Source organism: Erinaceus europaeus, chromosome 7 (genome assembly GCF_950295315.1).
Source record: "Erinaceus europaeus chromosome 7, mEriEur2.1, whole genome shotgun sequence".
Lineage (NCBI taxonomy): Eukaryota > Metazoa > Chordata > Mammalia > Eulipotyphla > Erinaceidae > Erinaceus > Erinaceus europaeus.
This window is the reverse complement of record NC_080168.1, coordinates 50,410,185-50,424,577: the sequence shown is the minus strand read 5'-3', so window position 1 is coordinate 50,424,577 and position 14,393 is coordinate 50,410,185. Positions and strand designations below refer to the sequence as shown.

Below are 14,393 nucleotides of genomic sequence, written 5' to 3'. Positions count from 1 at the left end.
GTACTGAAAAGTCACTTCTGAGAAGTTGCCTGTAATTCCAGTGGCCTAAAAGCACCCGCTTCACAAACTGTGCCTGCTTCCGAGAAGCTATTCTGAGCCTGGACTCAGGGAGGGATAGGAGGGAGTAATGAGGCTTACATAACAAGCGCCCTGCTTTTACTCAGACAGGGCTTTTGTCTGGAGTGGCCAAGAGGTGGGAATTACAGAGGAGAATGAATCTGCACCATCCCTTAGATCTCCCTGCCAAAGACAAAGTGATTTTAAGCCTTGATTTTGTACTACAGCCAAGTAAACACTGAGAAAAGGCTAGTTTGTGGCTAATGTAAACTCTGCTCCTAAAATTTTGTTAAAATCTTTTGGAAAGGGCTAGGAAGATAGCTCAGTGGTAATGCACTCGTATGCCAGGACTTGTATGCCTGAGGTCCTTGCTTGATCCCCAGCACTTCTATGTGCCAGAGCTGAGAGGTGTTCTGATCTCTCAGTCTCCCCCATCAAAATAAAAATATATAAATCAGGAGGTTGAGCGGTAGCACAGCGGGTTAAGTGCACATGGCACAAAGTGCAAGGACCGACATAAGGATCTCGGTTTAAGTCCCTGGATCCCCACCTGCGGAGGGGGGGTTTGCTTCACAAGCAGTGAAGCAGGTCTGCAGGTGTCTATCTTTCTCTCCCCCTCTGTCTTCCCCTCCTCTCTCGACTTCTCTCTGTCCTATCCAACAACAACAATAGCAATGGTAACAACAAGAGTCACAACAAGGACAACTGAAGGGAAAATAATAGCCTCCAGGAGCAGTGGGTTTGTAGCGCAGACACCAAGCCCCAGCAATAACCCTTGAGGAAAAAGAATATATATATATATATATATATATATATATATATATATATATATATATATATATATATATAATCTTTGGTTAAGAAAAATATATGAGTGGGCTGGGTGGTGGTTCACCGGATAAAGCGCACAGATTACCTTACCTGAGGAGCTGAGTTCAAGGTCCCAGTCCCCACCTGCAGGGGGGTAAGATTCACAAGCAGTGGAGCAGTGCTACAGGTATCTCTCCTCTCTGTCTCTCTCTCTCCTCCTCAAACTATCAAAAATGGCTGCTAACGATGACCTCACCAATATATCCTGGAACCTCACTTCCCCAGAATTCTACCTCACTATGGAAGATAGAAACCAGTTAGGGGTATGGATCAACCTGCCAATCCCCATGTCCAACTGAGAAGCAATTACAAAATCCAGAACTACCACCTTCTGCACCCTATAAAGAATTTAGGTCCACACTCCCAGAGGGGGAGAAGTATTAGGGGAAGATGTCCAAAGGGCTCTGAACTCCAACTCCATCAGGACCTGGAGAGAGAAGGGAGGGGGGGGAGAAAAAAAGAATCTACCTGTGAAAGCTGATAAATTAGAAAACTATTGCCGGACATTAATAAAAGTGGATTTATCTACAAATTTAAAATATGTATAAATGGCTGCCAAGAATGTCGTGTAGGCACCAAATTCCAGTGCTAACCCTAGTTGCAAAAAAAAAAAAAAAAAGAAAGAAAGAAAGAAAGAAAGAAAGAAAGAAAGAAAGAAAGAAATACAAAATAAAATATAATTCAAGATTCAAGATTCAGTCCCCATACACCATAACCTAGAGCTGAGCAGTGTTCTGGTAAAAAAAAAAAAAAAAAAAAAGGGGGGGGTGGTGTGGAAGGAGAGAGAGAAAAAGTACAATCCAGTGCATTAAAAAGGGGGAAAGGAAGGGTTTCTGACAACAATTTTTCTCTAGTGACATTAGTGATATCATGTCATATAACATGTCTCATTCTACTCAGGATATGAAATGAGGTACTCACCAATGTACTATTTGGAGACCAATCCAGGAAGTAAAATATTTAGCATAAAGTTTAGTGTTGGGTTCATGGACAATGGATAAATGTTCAGTTAAAAAAAGAATAAACATCTTACAGAATATTTTTTCCAACATTAGGATTTTTGCAACAACAACAACAACAAAAAACACTCAGAAGATACTGAGTGATCTTGTATTTTATGGACTAGAAATAACACTTTTTTTTTTTTTAGAAATAACACTTTTAAGCTATTTCTTTTGTCCAATTCATATTGTATTTTTTTAAATTTTTTATATTATCTTTATTTATTGGATAGAGACAGCCAGAAATTGAGAGGGGAGGGGAAGATAGAGAGGGAGAGAGACAGAGAGACACCTGCAGCCCTGCTTCACCACTCATGAAGCTTTCCCCTTGCAGGTGGGGACCAGGGGCTTGAACCTGGGACCTTTTTCACTTTAACATGTGCATTCAACCAGGTACGCCACCATCTGGCCCCTTGTATTTTATTTTTAAAGGTACAAACTATGATCCAATAAACTGATTATTAGGGATTTAATTCAAAATAGTATTCGTAGGCTAAGCTACAGGGCCAACAGAGGTTCAAGCTAACTTACAATATTTATCTCTACTTTGGGAACCTAATTATTTTGTCCCATTAAGGTACACCATCCCCTAACCATCCCATATGTCTCTATAATAATTTGCAAACAGAACCACAGGTTGTTATAATAATATTATCTCTAGGGGCCAGGGTGGTGGCATATCTGGTTGAGTTCACACATTACCATGTGCAAGGTCCTGGGTTCAAGCCCTGGATTCCCACCTAAAAGGGAAAGCTTTGCCAGAGGCGTGGTAGTGCTGCAGGTGTCTTTCTTTCCCTTTCCCTCTGTCCCTCTCAATTTCTCTCTTTTTTAATTCTCTTTTTCTTTTTCCTTTTTTTTTTTTTTCCTCCAGGGGCTCAGTGCCAGCACTACAAATCCACTGCTCCTGGTGGTCATTCTTTAGATTTTATTGGCTAGAGCAGAGAGAGATGGAGAAAGGAGGGGGAGACAGAGAGGGGAAGAGAAATGTAGACACCTGCAGACCTGCTTCACCACTCATGAAGCATCTCCCCCTGCAGGTGGGGAGCCAGGGCCTCGAACCCAGATCCTTGCACGGGTCCTTGCACATGTGTGCTTAGCCGGGTGCATCACAACCTGGCTCCAGTTTCTCTCTGTCCTGTCAAATTAAAAAAAAAAAAACAAAGCCCTGGGGGTAATGGGTTTGTTGTACAGGCACCAAGGCCCAGCAATGACCCCAATAGCAATTTAAAAAAAGGAACAAAATAAAATAAAAATTATAAAATAATATATTAATTCTAATACCTTCTATAGCTTTAAAAGAGTTAAAAATGATCATATGAAAGAACTTTTTAATTTTTTTAAATACTTATTTTCCCTTTTGTTGTTGTTTTATTGCTGTAGTTATTATTGTTGTTATTGATGTTGTTGTAGATGGATAGGACAGAGGGAAATGGAGAGAGGAGGGGAAGACAGAGGGGGAGAGAAAGATAGACACCTGCGGACCTGCTTCACCACTTGTCAAGTGACTCCCCTGCAGGTGGAGCCATGAAAGGACTTCTTAATGTGGCATATACATACTATGGGATATAGTGAGCTTTCAAATATTAGGAAATGCTGACATATCTGCAATGCAGATCCACCCTGGATCCATTATGCCAAGTGAAATCAGTCACTAGCAAAAGGACATACGTGTGGTTCTATTCATTTGCAGAATCTAAAGTTCTCAAATTCACAGCAACAGAAAGTAAATGGTAGTTTCCAGGGCTTTGGGACAAGAACAAATGGGAAATTATGGTTTTAATAAAGAATTTCAGTTTTTCATAAGAAAAGCACTCGGCAAATTGACCTCACCCCCCCCACCCCAAAATCAATAGGCTTAACAGTACTGTACGCTTAAAGAGGAGAAAATAAAAACACCTATCCCAAAAGATGTAGGCACACCAGTGTTCCTAGCAGCACAGTCTGTAGTAGCCTAAATTTGGAAGCCACCCAGATGCTCAACAGATGAATAGCTAAGGAAGTTGTGGCAATATTAACACAAGAATACTACGTATTTGTTTAAAATGACAGTCACCTCCTCTACAATATCATGATCAGAACTTGAAGGCATCATGTTAGTGGTTGAGAATCCAAAGCTTTATCCACTGCGCCACCTCCCAGACCACGGCATTACGTTAGTGAGATGAGTCAGAATGAGAAAGATAGTGAATGGTCTCACTTATAGGAGGAACTTAAAAATAAAAAACAGTAAGTGGAAACATAAGGTGAGACATGGGCTGGGTGTGGCAGATTGCACCAAAGCAAAGGACTCTGGGGGAGGAGGGAAAGGAATGGGATGGAGGGACATTGAGGTTCTGGGGTGTCTCCTAGACACCAATGAAGGGGTGAGGAGAGACTGGGCCTATGTGTTAAAGATTAAACCATTAAACCTGATGGACCTAGTGGGGGTTGCACTGTTATGTGGAAAACTGGGAAATGTTATGCAAATTATTGTATTTTACTGTCGACTGTAAACCATTAATCTTCCAATAAAGAAATTTAAAAAAAAAAACTGTTAAACCCCTAAAAATTTTGTTTAAAAAAAGGGAGGGGATTAAGACAGTACATTTTGCTGTAGTTTACCACAATTTAAAACAGTGTTTTAAAAACTCAGAGCACATGATAAAGCAGAAAACATACAGAGCAGCCCCCAATCTCAGGGATGGAAGAAGCTTGGATGAGCACATACCAACCCCAAGCCTGGTCCAAAACCTCCAGCTCCTGCAGACCTCCTGCCCCAGCCCAGGAGCCCTCAGTACATACCTGAGTGGAGGCAGCACACAGGAGCTCCCCTTCTCCCACCTAGAAGCAGGGCCTCACACTGCTTCAAGCGTCCACTTCTGAGCATTTGCCAAGTATCTGCCTGAGTTTTACTTTCTGGGCCTCCTCTTCTGCACGTAAGTCTTTCAGATACTCAAAGACACCAATTGTTTTGAAACACACACAATATTTCAGAGTGAGAGTCTTGGGGCCAGGAGGTGGAGTGCCTTGCTAAGCACACATGATACAATCCTTAAGGAACCAGGTTCAAGCGTTTCGAGCAGTATAGCAATTCCTCTCTGTCTCTATCCAATAAATAAATATTTTTTAAAAAAATTATTAGGGGGAGTCGGGCTGTAGCGTAGCAGGTTAAGCGCAGGTGGCGCAAAGCACAAAAACCGGCATAAGGATCCCGGTTCAAACCCCGGCTCCCCACCTGCAGGGGAGTTGCTTCACAGGCGGTGAAGCAGGTCTGCAGGTGTCTGTCTTTCTCTCCCCCTCTCTGTCTTCCCCTCCTCTCTCCATTTCTCTCTGTTCTATCCAATAACGATGACAACAATAACTGCAACAATAAAACAACAAGGGCAACAAAAGGGAATAAATAAATAAAATAAATATTAAAAAAAAAATGATACGGGGCCAGTAGTGGCTCACCTTGTAGAGTGCTCATGTTACCATACACAAGGATCTAGGTCCAAGCCTCAGTCTTCACAGGCAGAGTGGAAACTTCTCAAATGGTGAAGCAGGGCTACAGGTGTCTCTCTGTCTCTCTCCCTCTCTATCTCCCCCTTCCCTCTTAATTTTTCTGTTTCTAGTCAAAATAAATAATAAATATTTTCTAAAAATAATAATAACTAAATGTTATTTATTTGACAGAAAAAGCAGAAATTAAAAGGAAAGGACAGAGAGGGAGAGACAGAGAGACACCTGCAGCACTGCTTGACCACTTGTGAAGCTTTTCCCCTGCAATTGGTACTGGGGGCTTGAACCTGGGTCCTTATGCATGGTAATACGTGCTCTTAACCAGGTGTGCCCAGCCTCCCCCCCCCCCATTTTTTAAGAGTGTAACTCTTTTTTTTTTTTACAAAGCTTTTTTATATTTATTTATTTACTTTCCCTTTTGTTGCCCTTGGTTTTTTTTTTATTGTTGTTGTAGTTATTATTGTAGTTGTTATTGTAGTTGTTATTGTTGCTGTGGTTGAGTAGGACAGAGAGAAATGGAGAGAGGAGGGGAAGACAGAGAGGGCGAGAAAAAGACAGACACCTGCAGACCTGCTTCACCACTTGTGAAGCGACTACCCTGCAGGTGGGGAGCCTGGGCTCGAACCAGGATCCTTACGCCGGTCCTTGCCATGTGCGCTTAACCCACTGCACTACCACCCGACTCCCAAGAGTGTAACTCTTGACAAGCAGACAAGTCAAAACTTGGCTCTACCTCTAGGAAATCATGTGGCCTCACTTAAGTTTCTTCAGCCAACCTCAATCTTCCTCTTGATGGATTGAGAACTTTACTGTTCTTGTCTCTGTGATTGTTAGGAGGATTCAGTAAGAGAGCAATGAGTCTCTCAGGGCTGGGCTGACTGCCACACTTGACGCATTTTAGCTTTTGCTATTACTGTAAGCACTGTATGTCTCAACCTCCCTGCCCACCCTTCTCAGCTCCGTGTCAAGCATCACTGTCAGTTTCATCCCAATACTTGAAGAAGCACTCAAGTGTCCTGGACATCCGGGTCAAGTTCCCACAATGGAACACATCAGTGCTCTGTAAAGCAGTGCTCCTGGAACTGGATACAAGCCCTGAGGATACAGGAAACAGCAGAGTCTGGTCGTCCAAGTTCACAGCAGACACAAAAACTCAGTTTTTGTGGCAAGACCTCAGACCTCGCCAGCTTTCTGGCCACCCGAATCACAGCACCAACGCAGCTCAGGTATTGTCTACACACACCTATAGTGCTATTCAACTGGGAGTTCAGCCTCCAGAGAAAACTTTACCAGCCAGACTTACTGAATTCAATCTTGCCAGTTAGTTTCCACTGTGCCACAAGCATGCCAGCCAGCCTAAAACAGCCCTAAAGCTGCAGTGAAGGCATTACTAAAATACTGGCTAGCACAACAGTTTGAAGGAAGTGCCTTTTCATTCTATCATATGTTCTCTCACACAGGCACAGAGAGAAGTAGGCTGCAGATGCTACAGAAACTGGAGAAATCTTTAACAAATCTATGTAAGTAATATGCAAGCATGCTTTGGAAAAACAAAGCTGCTGCTGAACTGATCCTTTTTAGAAAAGATGATCTGCTTCTAGATAAGGATGGTAAATAAGGAAGGTAACTCTGCCAACCTCAGCTGGGTGGATTGAGGAGGGGTGGAGGGAGAAACACAAAGAAAGGAAAATAGAGAAGTTTGAACCCAATAAAGGAAGCAGTATACCAGTAGTAGTAGGGTCTCTGGAAAAAGAGCTGGGTTCGGAGAACTGAAGACAACAGTGGTGAGGACCCTAACAACATCTCTTTGAGGTAGATACATCATTGTCTCCATTTTAGAGATGAGGAAACTGAGGCTCCATGTTTAAGTCACTGATCCAGCTAAAGGACAAATAAGAACTAGCTGTGTAGGGTGTCAAACCCAGGCAGTGTGGCTTCAAGGCCTGTGCCGACTACATGGAAAAGATCAAGGCTTGTGGATGGGAAGACAGCATAATGGTTATGCAAAAAGGCTTGCATGCCTGAGGCCCCATGGTCCTAATTCCCCCATAACCAAAAGTAGAGCTGAGCAGTGAGAGCTCTCGTTTAAAATTAATTAATTGGGGGAAAAGATCAGAGCTTTAAAGGACAAGAAAGGGAGCTCAGGAGGTGGCTTACCCAGTAGAACGCACACTCTGCCAGGCCCAAGAACCCAGGTTCAAGCCCCCAGTCACCACACAGGAGCACCTGCATGAAGGAAGCTTCACAAGCTGTGAGGCAATGCTGTCATGTCTCTCCCTTTATCTCTCCCTCTCTTCTTCTCACCCTCTTTTGAAAATAAAGAAGACTCTTACCAGTTTGAAGTCTGGTGGCCAAAACAAAGAGCAAGGGAGAAAGGTACAGTGGCAAACAGCAAAGGTGAGGAGCCAGGTGGCGGTTCACCTGACTGAGCACACGTTACTGTGTGCAAGGACCTGGGTTCAACCCCCCCAGCCCCCAACTGCAGGGGGGAAGCTTTGCAAGTGGTGAAGCAGGGCTGCAGGTGTCTCTCTGTCTCTCTCCCTCTCTATTCCCCCTCACCTCACAATTTCTGGCTGTCTCTATTCAATAAATAAATAAAGATTTAAATTTTTTTAAATAAAAGAGCAAAGGTGATCCATTGTACATATGACTGAACAATGGAGAAGCAAGAGCCATATTTAAATGGGTATGCCCATTTAACTTTTGGAGTATTCCAAAAGTTCCTGCCATAAAGTAAACTGCATAGTAATAGCTACTACACCACACTCCAAGAAAAACTGATGTAGACTAACCAATATTGAAGCATATCCTAGTAAGCACTAAGTTTCAAAGGCAAAGAAAACTATGAGTAGTCAGGATGAAGGAAAAATAATTGAGACATGAATGATCAGAACAAAAGTCAGGCTGACTTACCCTCAATAAGATACATTTTAAAACATACTGAGGATCCCAGGCAGGGGCCCTATCAAACAAAATAGAAAGAAAAAAAATTAAAAAGGAAAAAAAATGCTTGCCAAGAGCAGTGGATTTGTAGTGCTGGCACAGAGCCCCAGTGATAACCCTGGTGGCAATTAAAAAATAAATTAATAAAACATATTGAAAGATAACGCAGCAATCTGGAAACGGTCCTCCGAGAAAATCTGGTACAAGGTCCAAGAACTGACCCAGCCAGGACATCGTTCAGTGAAAAAGCAAACATATAAGAACTCAGGCTGTCACTTCTAGGTCTTTAAAAGACAGTGAAAAATGACAGCCTGCTCTTAACCAAACTCTTGAGCAGGGTAAATATTGACTTTTACAATATAAAAATGTTTCTTTTTTAGATACCACAAAGACAAACATCAGCTTAATTGCTGCAAACTGCAAGTTTTAATGAGAGAACTCATAAGTAAATATTTTTCTATCTAATGACCAAGAGACCAAAGAGAGAAAGAGTAAGGTATAAAGCATACAGACTCGCACCCAGGAGACAATTCAGTGTATAAAATGCGTGCCTTTGCACACATAAGGCCCTGGGTTCAATCTGCAGCACTACATGGCAGAAAGCACTAGGGAGAACTCTATGAGTGGTAGTGTAGCGCTTCAGCATTTTTCTCTGAAACACACACACATATATATATAGAGAGAGAGAGAATATACACTGACTTGCCTAAAACTATATTGGGATAAGTCTCCAAAAGCCAAACTAATCTCTGCTGATTTCAGCCACTCCTCAGATTTTTCACTCATGAAAGATCTTCCGGGTAGGGCAGTGACACACCTGGTTGAGCGCACATTTTACCAGGCACTAGGACCTAGGTTCAAGCCCCCAATCCCCCCCACCCCCACAGAGGAGAAGCTTTGCAAGTGGCTGAGCAATGCTATAGGTGTCGCTCTTTCTCTCTAGCCTCTCTATCTTCCCTTTCCCTCTCAAGTTCTCTATCTTTATCAAATACGTATTTTTTTCAGACTATAATAGAACAGATACTGATTACATCAGTACAAAGAAGCTTTCTCTGGCTATTACTTTTCCATTTTGAATGACTAGGAACTCAAGTCAAACAGCATTCCCACAAAGACATAGAGGGAGGCAAAAATAAAAGAGAGAAGTAACTTTATCTTTCCCAGAGGTTCTCAGGAAAACACACTGTAGCACAGACCAACATATAACATAACACAGAATGGATGCCAGTCTCTACTGCAACTCAAGTAAATAACTCCCAGCACCATGTAGTTTTTGCAGGGCACACCATCATTCTCAGTTATAAGTAATAAAGCAAACAAGCACACTAAACTGTACTACAATACAGTCCTGGAATATTTGACCTTTAAACTTTTTTTTTTTATTTCTTTATTGGGGAATTAATGTTTTACATTTGACAGTAAATACAATAGTTTGTACATGCATAACATTTCCCAGTTTTACACATAACAATACAACCCCCATTAGGTCCTCTGTCATCCTTCTTGGACCTGTATTCTCCCCACCCACCCACCCGAGTCTTTTGCAATATGCCAATTCCAGCTCAGGTTCTACTTGTGTTTTCTTTTCTGATCTTGTTTTTCAACTTCTGCCTGAGAGTAAGATCATCCCATATTCATCCTTCTGTTTCTGACTTATTTCACTTAACATGAATTTTTCAAGGTCCATCCAAGACTGGCTGAAAACAGTGAAGTCACCATTTTTTATAGCTGAGTAGTATTGCATTGTGCATATATACCACAACTTGCTCAGCCACTCATCTGTTGTTGGACACTTGGGTTGCTTCCAGGTTTTGGCTATTACAAATTGTGCTGCCAAGAACATATGTGTACACAGATCTTTTTGGATGGGTGTGTTGGTTTCCTTAGGATATATCCTCAGGAGAGGAATTGCAGGATCATAGGGTAGGTCCATTTCTAGCCTTCTGAGAGTTCTCCAGGCTGTTCTCCACAGAGGTTGGACCAAGTGACATTCTCACCGGCAGTGTAGGAGGGTTCCTTTGACCCCACACCCTCTCCAGCATTTGCTGCTGTTACCTTTTCTGATGTATGACATTCTCACAGGAGTGAAGTGGTTGATATCTCATTGTTGTCTATATTTGCATTTCCCTGACAATCAAAGACTTGGAGCATTTTTTCATGTGTTTCTTGGCCTTTTGGATCTCTTCTGTGGTGAATATTCTGTCCATGTCCTCCCCCCATTTTTGGATGGGGTTATTTGTTTTCTTGTTGTTGAGATTTGCACGTTCTTTATATATTCTGGTTATTAGCCTCTTGTCTGATGTATGGCATGTAAAGATCGTCTTCCATTCGGTGAGGGGTCTCAATCTTTAAACTTTAAAATGGACTCAAAATATATCTACTTAAGTAAGTCCCATGGACTGCTCTGTAAATGTGACATTGTCTTTCTGTTATTAATTAACCTCACTCAGTGAATGGCAACTAAACCTTTTTTTTTTTTAATGAAGTATCAGAGAATGTAACCCAAGGCTTTGTGAGCAGCTTCCCTGACCCAATTTGCTATTCTTTTTTGTTTGCAATATTTTTTTTATTTATTTGATACAGAGTGAAACTGAGAGGAAGTGGGAGTCGAGAAGGAGAGCAAGACACCTGCAGCACTGCTTCATCATTTGTGAAGCTTCTCTTCTGCAGGGGGGAATTAGGTGTATGAACTCAAATCTTTGTGTGCTCAACTAGGTGTGTCACCGCCAAGCCCCTGACCCCTTGCATTTTATTTGTTTTTGTTGTCGTTGTTTGCCTCCAAGGTTATCATTGGAGCTTGGTGCTAGCACTATGAATTCATTGCTCCTGGCAGCCATTTTTTCCCATTTTTTTAAATTTATTTATTTATTTTTGGTTTCTGTTTTACTAGATCGGACTGAGAGAAACTGAGGGGAGCTCTCACCCTGGTACTTGTGCAGCTCCCTGTACCCACGTGCATTTAACCTGGTGCACCACTACCCAGCCCCGCCTTTTTTATTTTTCCAGGGAAAGCGTGAGAGAAATCACAGTACTCTATCACTGATGCAGCTTTCCCAGTGCTGCACCTGGAGTCAAACACCTTTCCTTTTTGAGTTTGGTGGACTGTTCTGTGAAGCACACCCCCAACCACTGCCCTTTCCTTCCCCAAAGGATGACATCTGTCACTCATTCACAGTGACATCAGGCTTTTCTTCAAATACCACATTATGAGAAATGATAACAGTTAACACATGGTTAACATGTCAGAGGTTAACAAACCTTTCAGCCTAGTCGTCCCTTATTTATTTGTTTGTTTATTTTTATTGCTATCAGCGTTATCGCTGGAGCTCGGTACCAACACTACCAATCCACTGCTCCTGGTGACCTTTTTTTTTTCCTTTATATTTTACTTGATAAGCTAAAAAGAAACTGAAAGAAGAGGAGACGATAGGGAGAGAGTGTGACACAGGGATGCATGGAACACTGCTTCACTGCTCATGAAGCTTCCTCTCTGCAGGTAGAGAGTGGAGGTTCAAAACCGAGTGCTTGCATGTGCACCACAGTCTGCCCCACCTCTCACTCATCCCTTCTACTATACCACATGAGCACAGGAAGCAAGCACACGGTTGTGGAATGTGTGGCATAGAGTAGATAGTCCATAACACTATTATTATGTTTAGATTAATGGGTTCTAACCCAAACCTAGCTCATGCTCATAGTCCATTCTATTCTGCTTCCTTATACACTAAAACAGCAAGCATACTAACTCAGGTCATATGACACAGCAGCCCAAGCAGAACAGCAATCTTACAAGTCCAATTACATGGTATCTGAAAGAGGGGAGGGGGAGGCAGAGAGAGGCGGGGGACGCGCAATAGGGAAGCAACGTCAACCTGATATGAAAATTGAACATTGTGCTTTGAGAAGAGAATGCGAAGAGAAGGGGGGCAAGAGGGAGAAAAGGAAAAGTGCAAGCGGGAGGAGAAAGGAAGCCACGTCACATAAGAATATATATCTGGTGTATCTAAATAGGGGCCCCAGAACCAGGCCCTGCTTTCCCTAGTCTGTCAGCTGACCAAGCCACTGCAACTGAATACTGAGTCATACCGTCACAGACCTGAGAAGGCAAGAGGATTGAGAACCTCAAAAACAAGATTTTCTTCCATTGTCATCTTCAGAGAATAGCAAGTACCCCTGCTGGGAGGGGTAAAAAAGGAATCTATACAAAAAGGGTGGGGGAAGGGGAGAAGAAGTGGGGGCGGGAGAGCCAACTATGCCTGACATCTTGTTACCTTTGTAATGCCACTATTCTATGGGCAGAATACACAAGGCTCCTTTCTCCTACATTAATTAATTCTGCTGGAGGTAGAGACAAGCCCCCCATCCTGAACTGCAATTATTACATAACCATCCCAAGGTAAGATATTATCAGTGTGCCTTTCAATGTTTTAATGAGCCCCGTGTGTACAAAAAATAAATAAGTAAATAGAGCTGACATCACAAAATCTGAAGATGGAATTGCAAATTCTATTATATCACGTCTGTATCGAGCTCAGTGTCATCCAGGGCACAAGGTCCAGGTTGGAAGGTCCCCGAGAATGGCAACCTGCCATCTCAGAGAAGCTTTTGCTGGATCTCCAAGCAGACACCATAGTAGCCCTCCCCCTCTACCCAGCAGGCCAAGGAGAGGATCTGCTTTCTCACTGGAGTCGTCAGCAAAAAAAAAAAAAAATGTTTACATAAGCTTCAGTTTGACATTTTTTCTATGTAAACCCATAAAAAATATAACAAAAAGCTTTAATGTTTAAAACTCATATAGGTAGAGCACACGTATCATTGTTAGATTGGCCAGTTTCTTGCTGCATATTCCCACTGTAGAGGTTTCAGAGAAGAATAAGAAACAAATTTTTAAAAAATAAAATAAAATACTCCGGGAGGTGCTGCCCAAAGTCCTGAATTGGTTCTGGAAACTGTTCCTCACAAGTGCTTATTTTAAGGGACATTCCATACAGCTAGCTGCGTCTTGGAGGTGCCAGATCACTTTCTTAATATACGTCTGTCATTGACAGGAAAATAAAATTAAATAAATAAATAAATAAATAACCCTGGATTTAGAGTCCAAAGACTCCAGGCGTTCAAGCCCGGGCATTTTCCAACACTGCTTAGGAGACCTGGCACAAATCAATTAACCAAACAAATGCACAGCTCTTCTTTTTCTACATCTGTCACCCAAGAGAGGCAGTGCCTGTCCGCAGAGTCGTCACTGTCACCGGGCGAGGCTGCCGCAGAGGGTCCCCCCGTCTGTCCCCTGCCCCCGCCCGGATCCCGCCCGAGATGCAGCTGGAGACCCTGCGGTGCACAGTCTGCGCGCCCGGAGAGGATGCTCCCCGACCAGTCCTCCCCCGGGGACTCCGTGGCCCCGCGCGACTGCTCCAGGCCACCTGTCTGCAGGGCCCCCGTCGTCCGTACCCTACAGCCGCCGGCCCTGAGCCCCAGGACTCGCTGGGGTGCCCCTTAATGACGCCTGGACCCCAGCCCGCCGGGCACCTGCACCGGCTCACCGCCTCCTCTCTCCTGCAGCCTCTCGAGGCGTGACGCCTCGATCAGCTCGGGCCCCCCAGAAGCTTCCCTCAGTGTCGCCATGCCGGGCGGCGGCGGAGACGGGGGGCGCGGGTGGGGTGGTCGCTAGACTACGGGGGCTTACCCGGGAGCTTGAGCGCCCTGGACAGCACGGTCGCCATGGCGGAGGCCCCAGTGCGCTTGCGCACCCCGCAGTGTACCGGGAATTGTAGTTCCGCGAGACTGGGCCCTGCGGAGGTGGAAGCCTTGGTGCCGCAGTCTCATCACCTGCACTCCGGAGGCGGAGCCCCATGCGCTCCCACCCACGCAGTCACCTCCCCTCCCAGACTGTCGCTTTTCTCCTCCACGGACAGGAAAGCATTAACACTCCCCACCCCCATGCAGATCCAAGAGATGGGGTAGCAGGTGTTCTGGGAGGCGCTGGTGACAGCCCCTGGCTTTGGAGTCACAGCAACCCTGCTGGGGCAAGTCGTTTAGTGTGAC

The 14,393-nt window shown here is 43.7% G+C and overlaps 1 protein-coding gene across 1 annotated transcript in view; it reads right to left on the bottom strand.

Annotated features, from left to right (window-relative positions):
• FAM234B (family with sequence similarity 234 member B) overlaps nucleotides 1-14,163 on the bottom strand; it is a 62,773-nt gene extending 48,610 nt beyond the window's left edge. The window contains exon 1 of the mRNA XM_060194399.1: nucleotides 14,035-14,163. Coding sequence (XP_060050382.1) covers nucleotides 14,035-14,071 — 37 coding nt within the window. The 5' untranslated portion in view covers nucleotides 14,072-14,163. The remainder of the gene's footprint in view (nucleotides 1-14,034) is intronic.
• Between the last annotated feature and the right edge of the window lie 230 nt (nucleotides 14,164-14,393).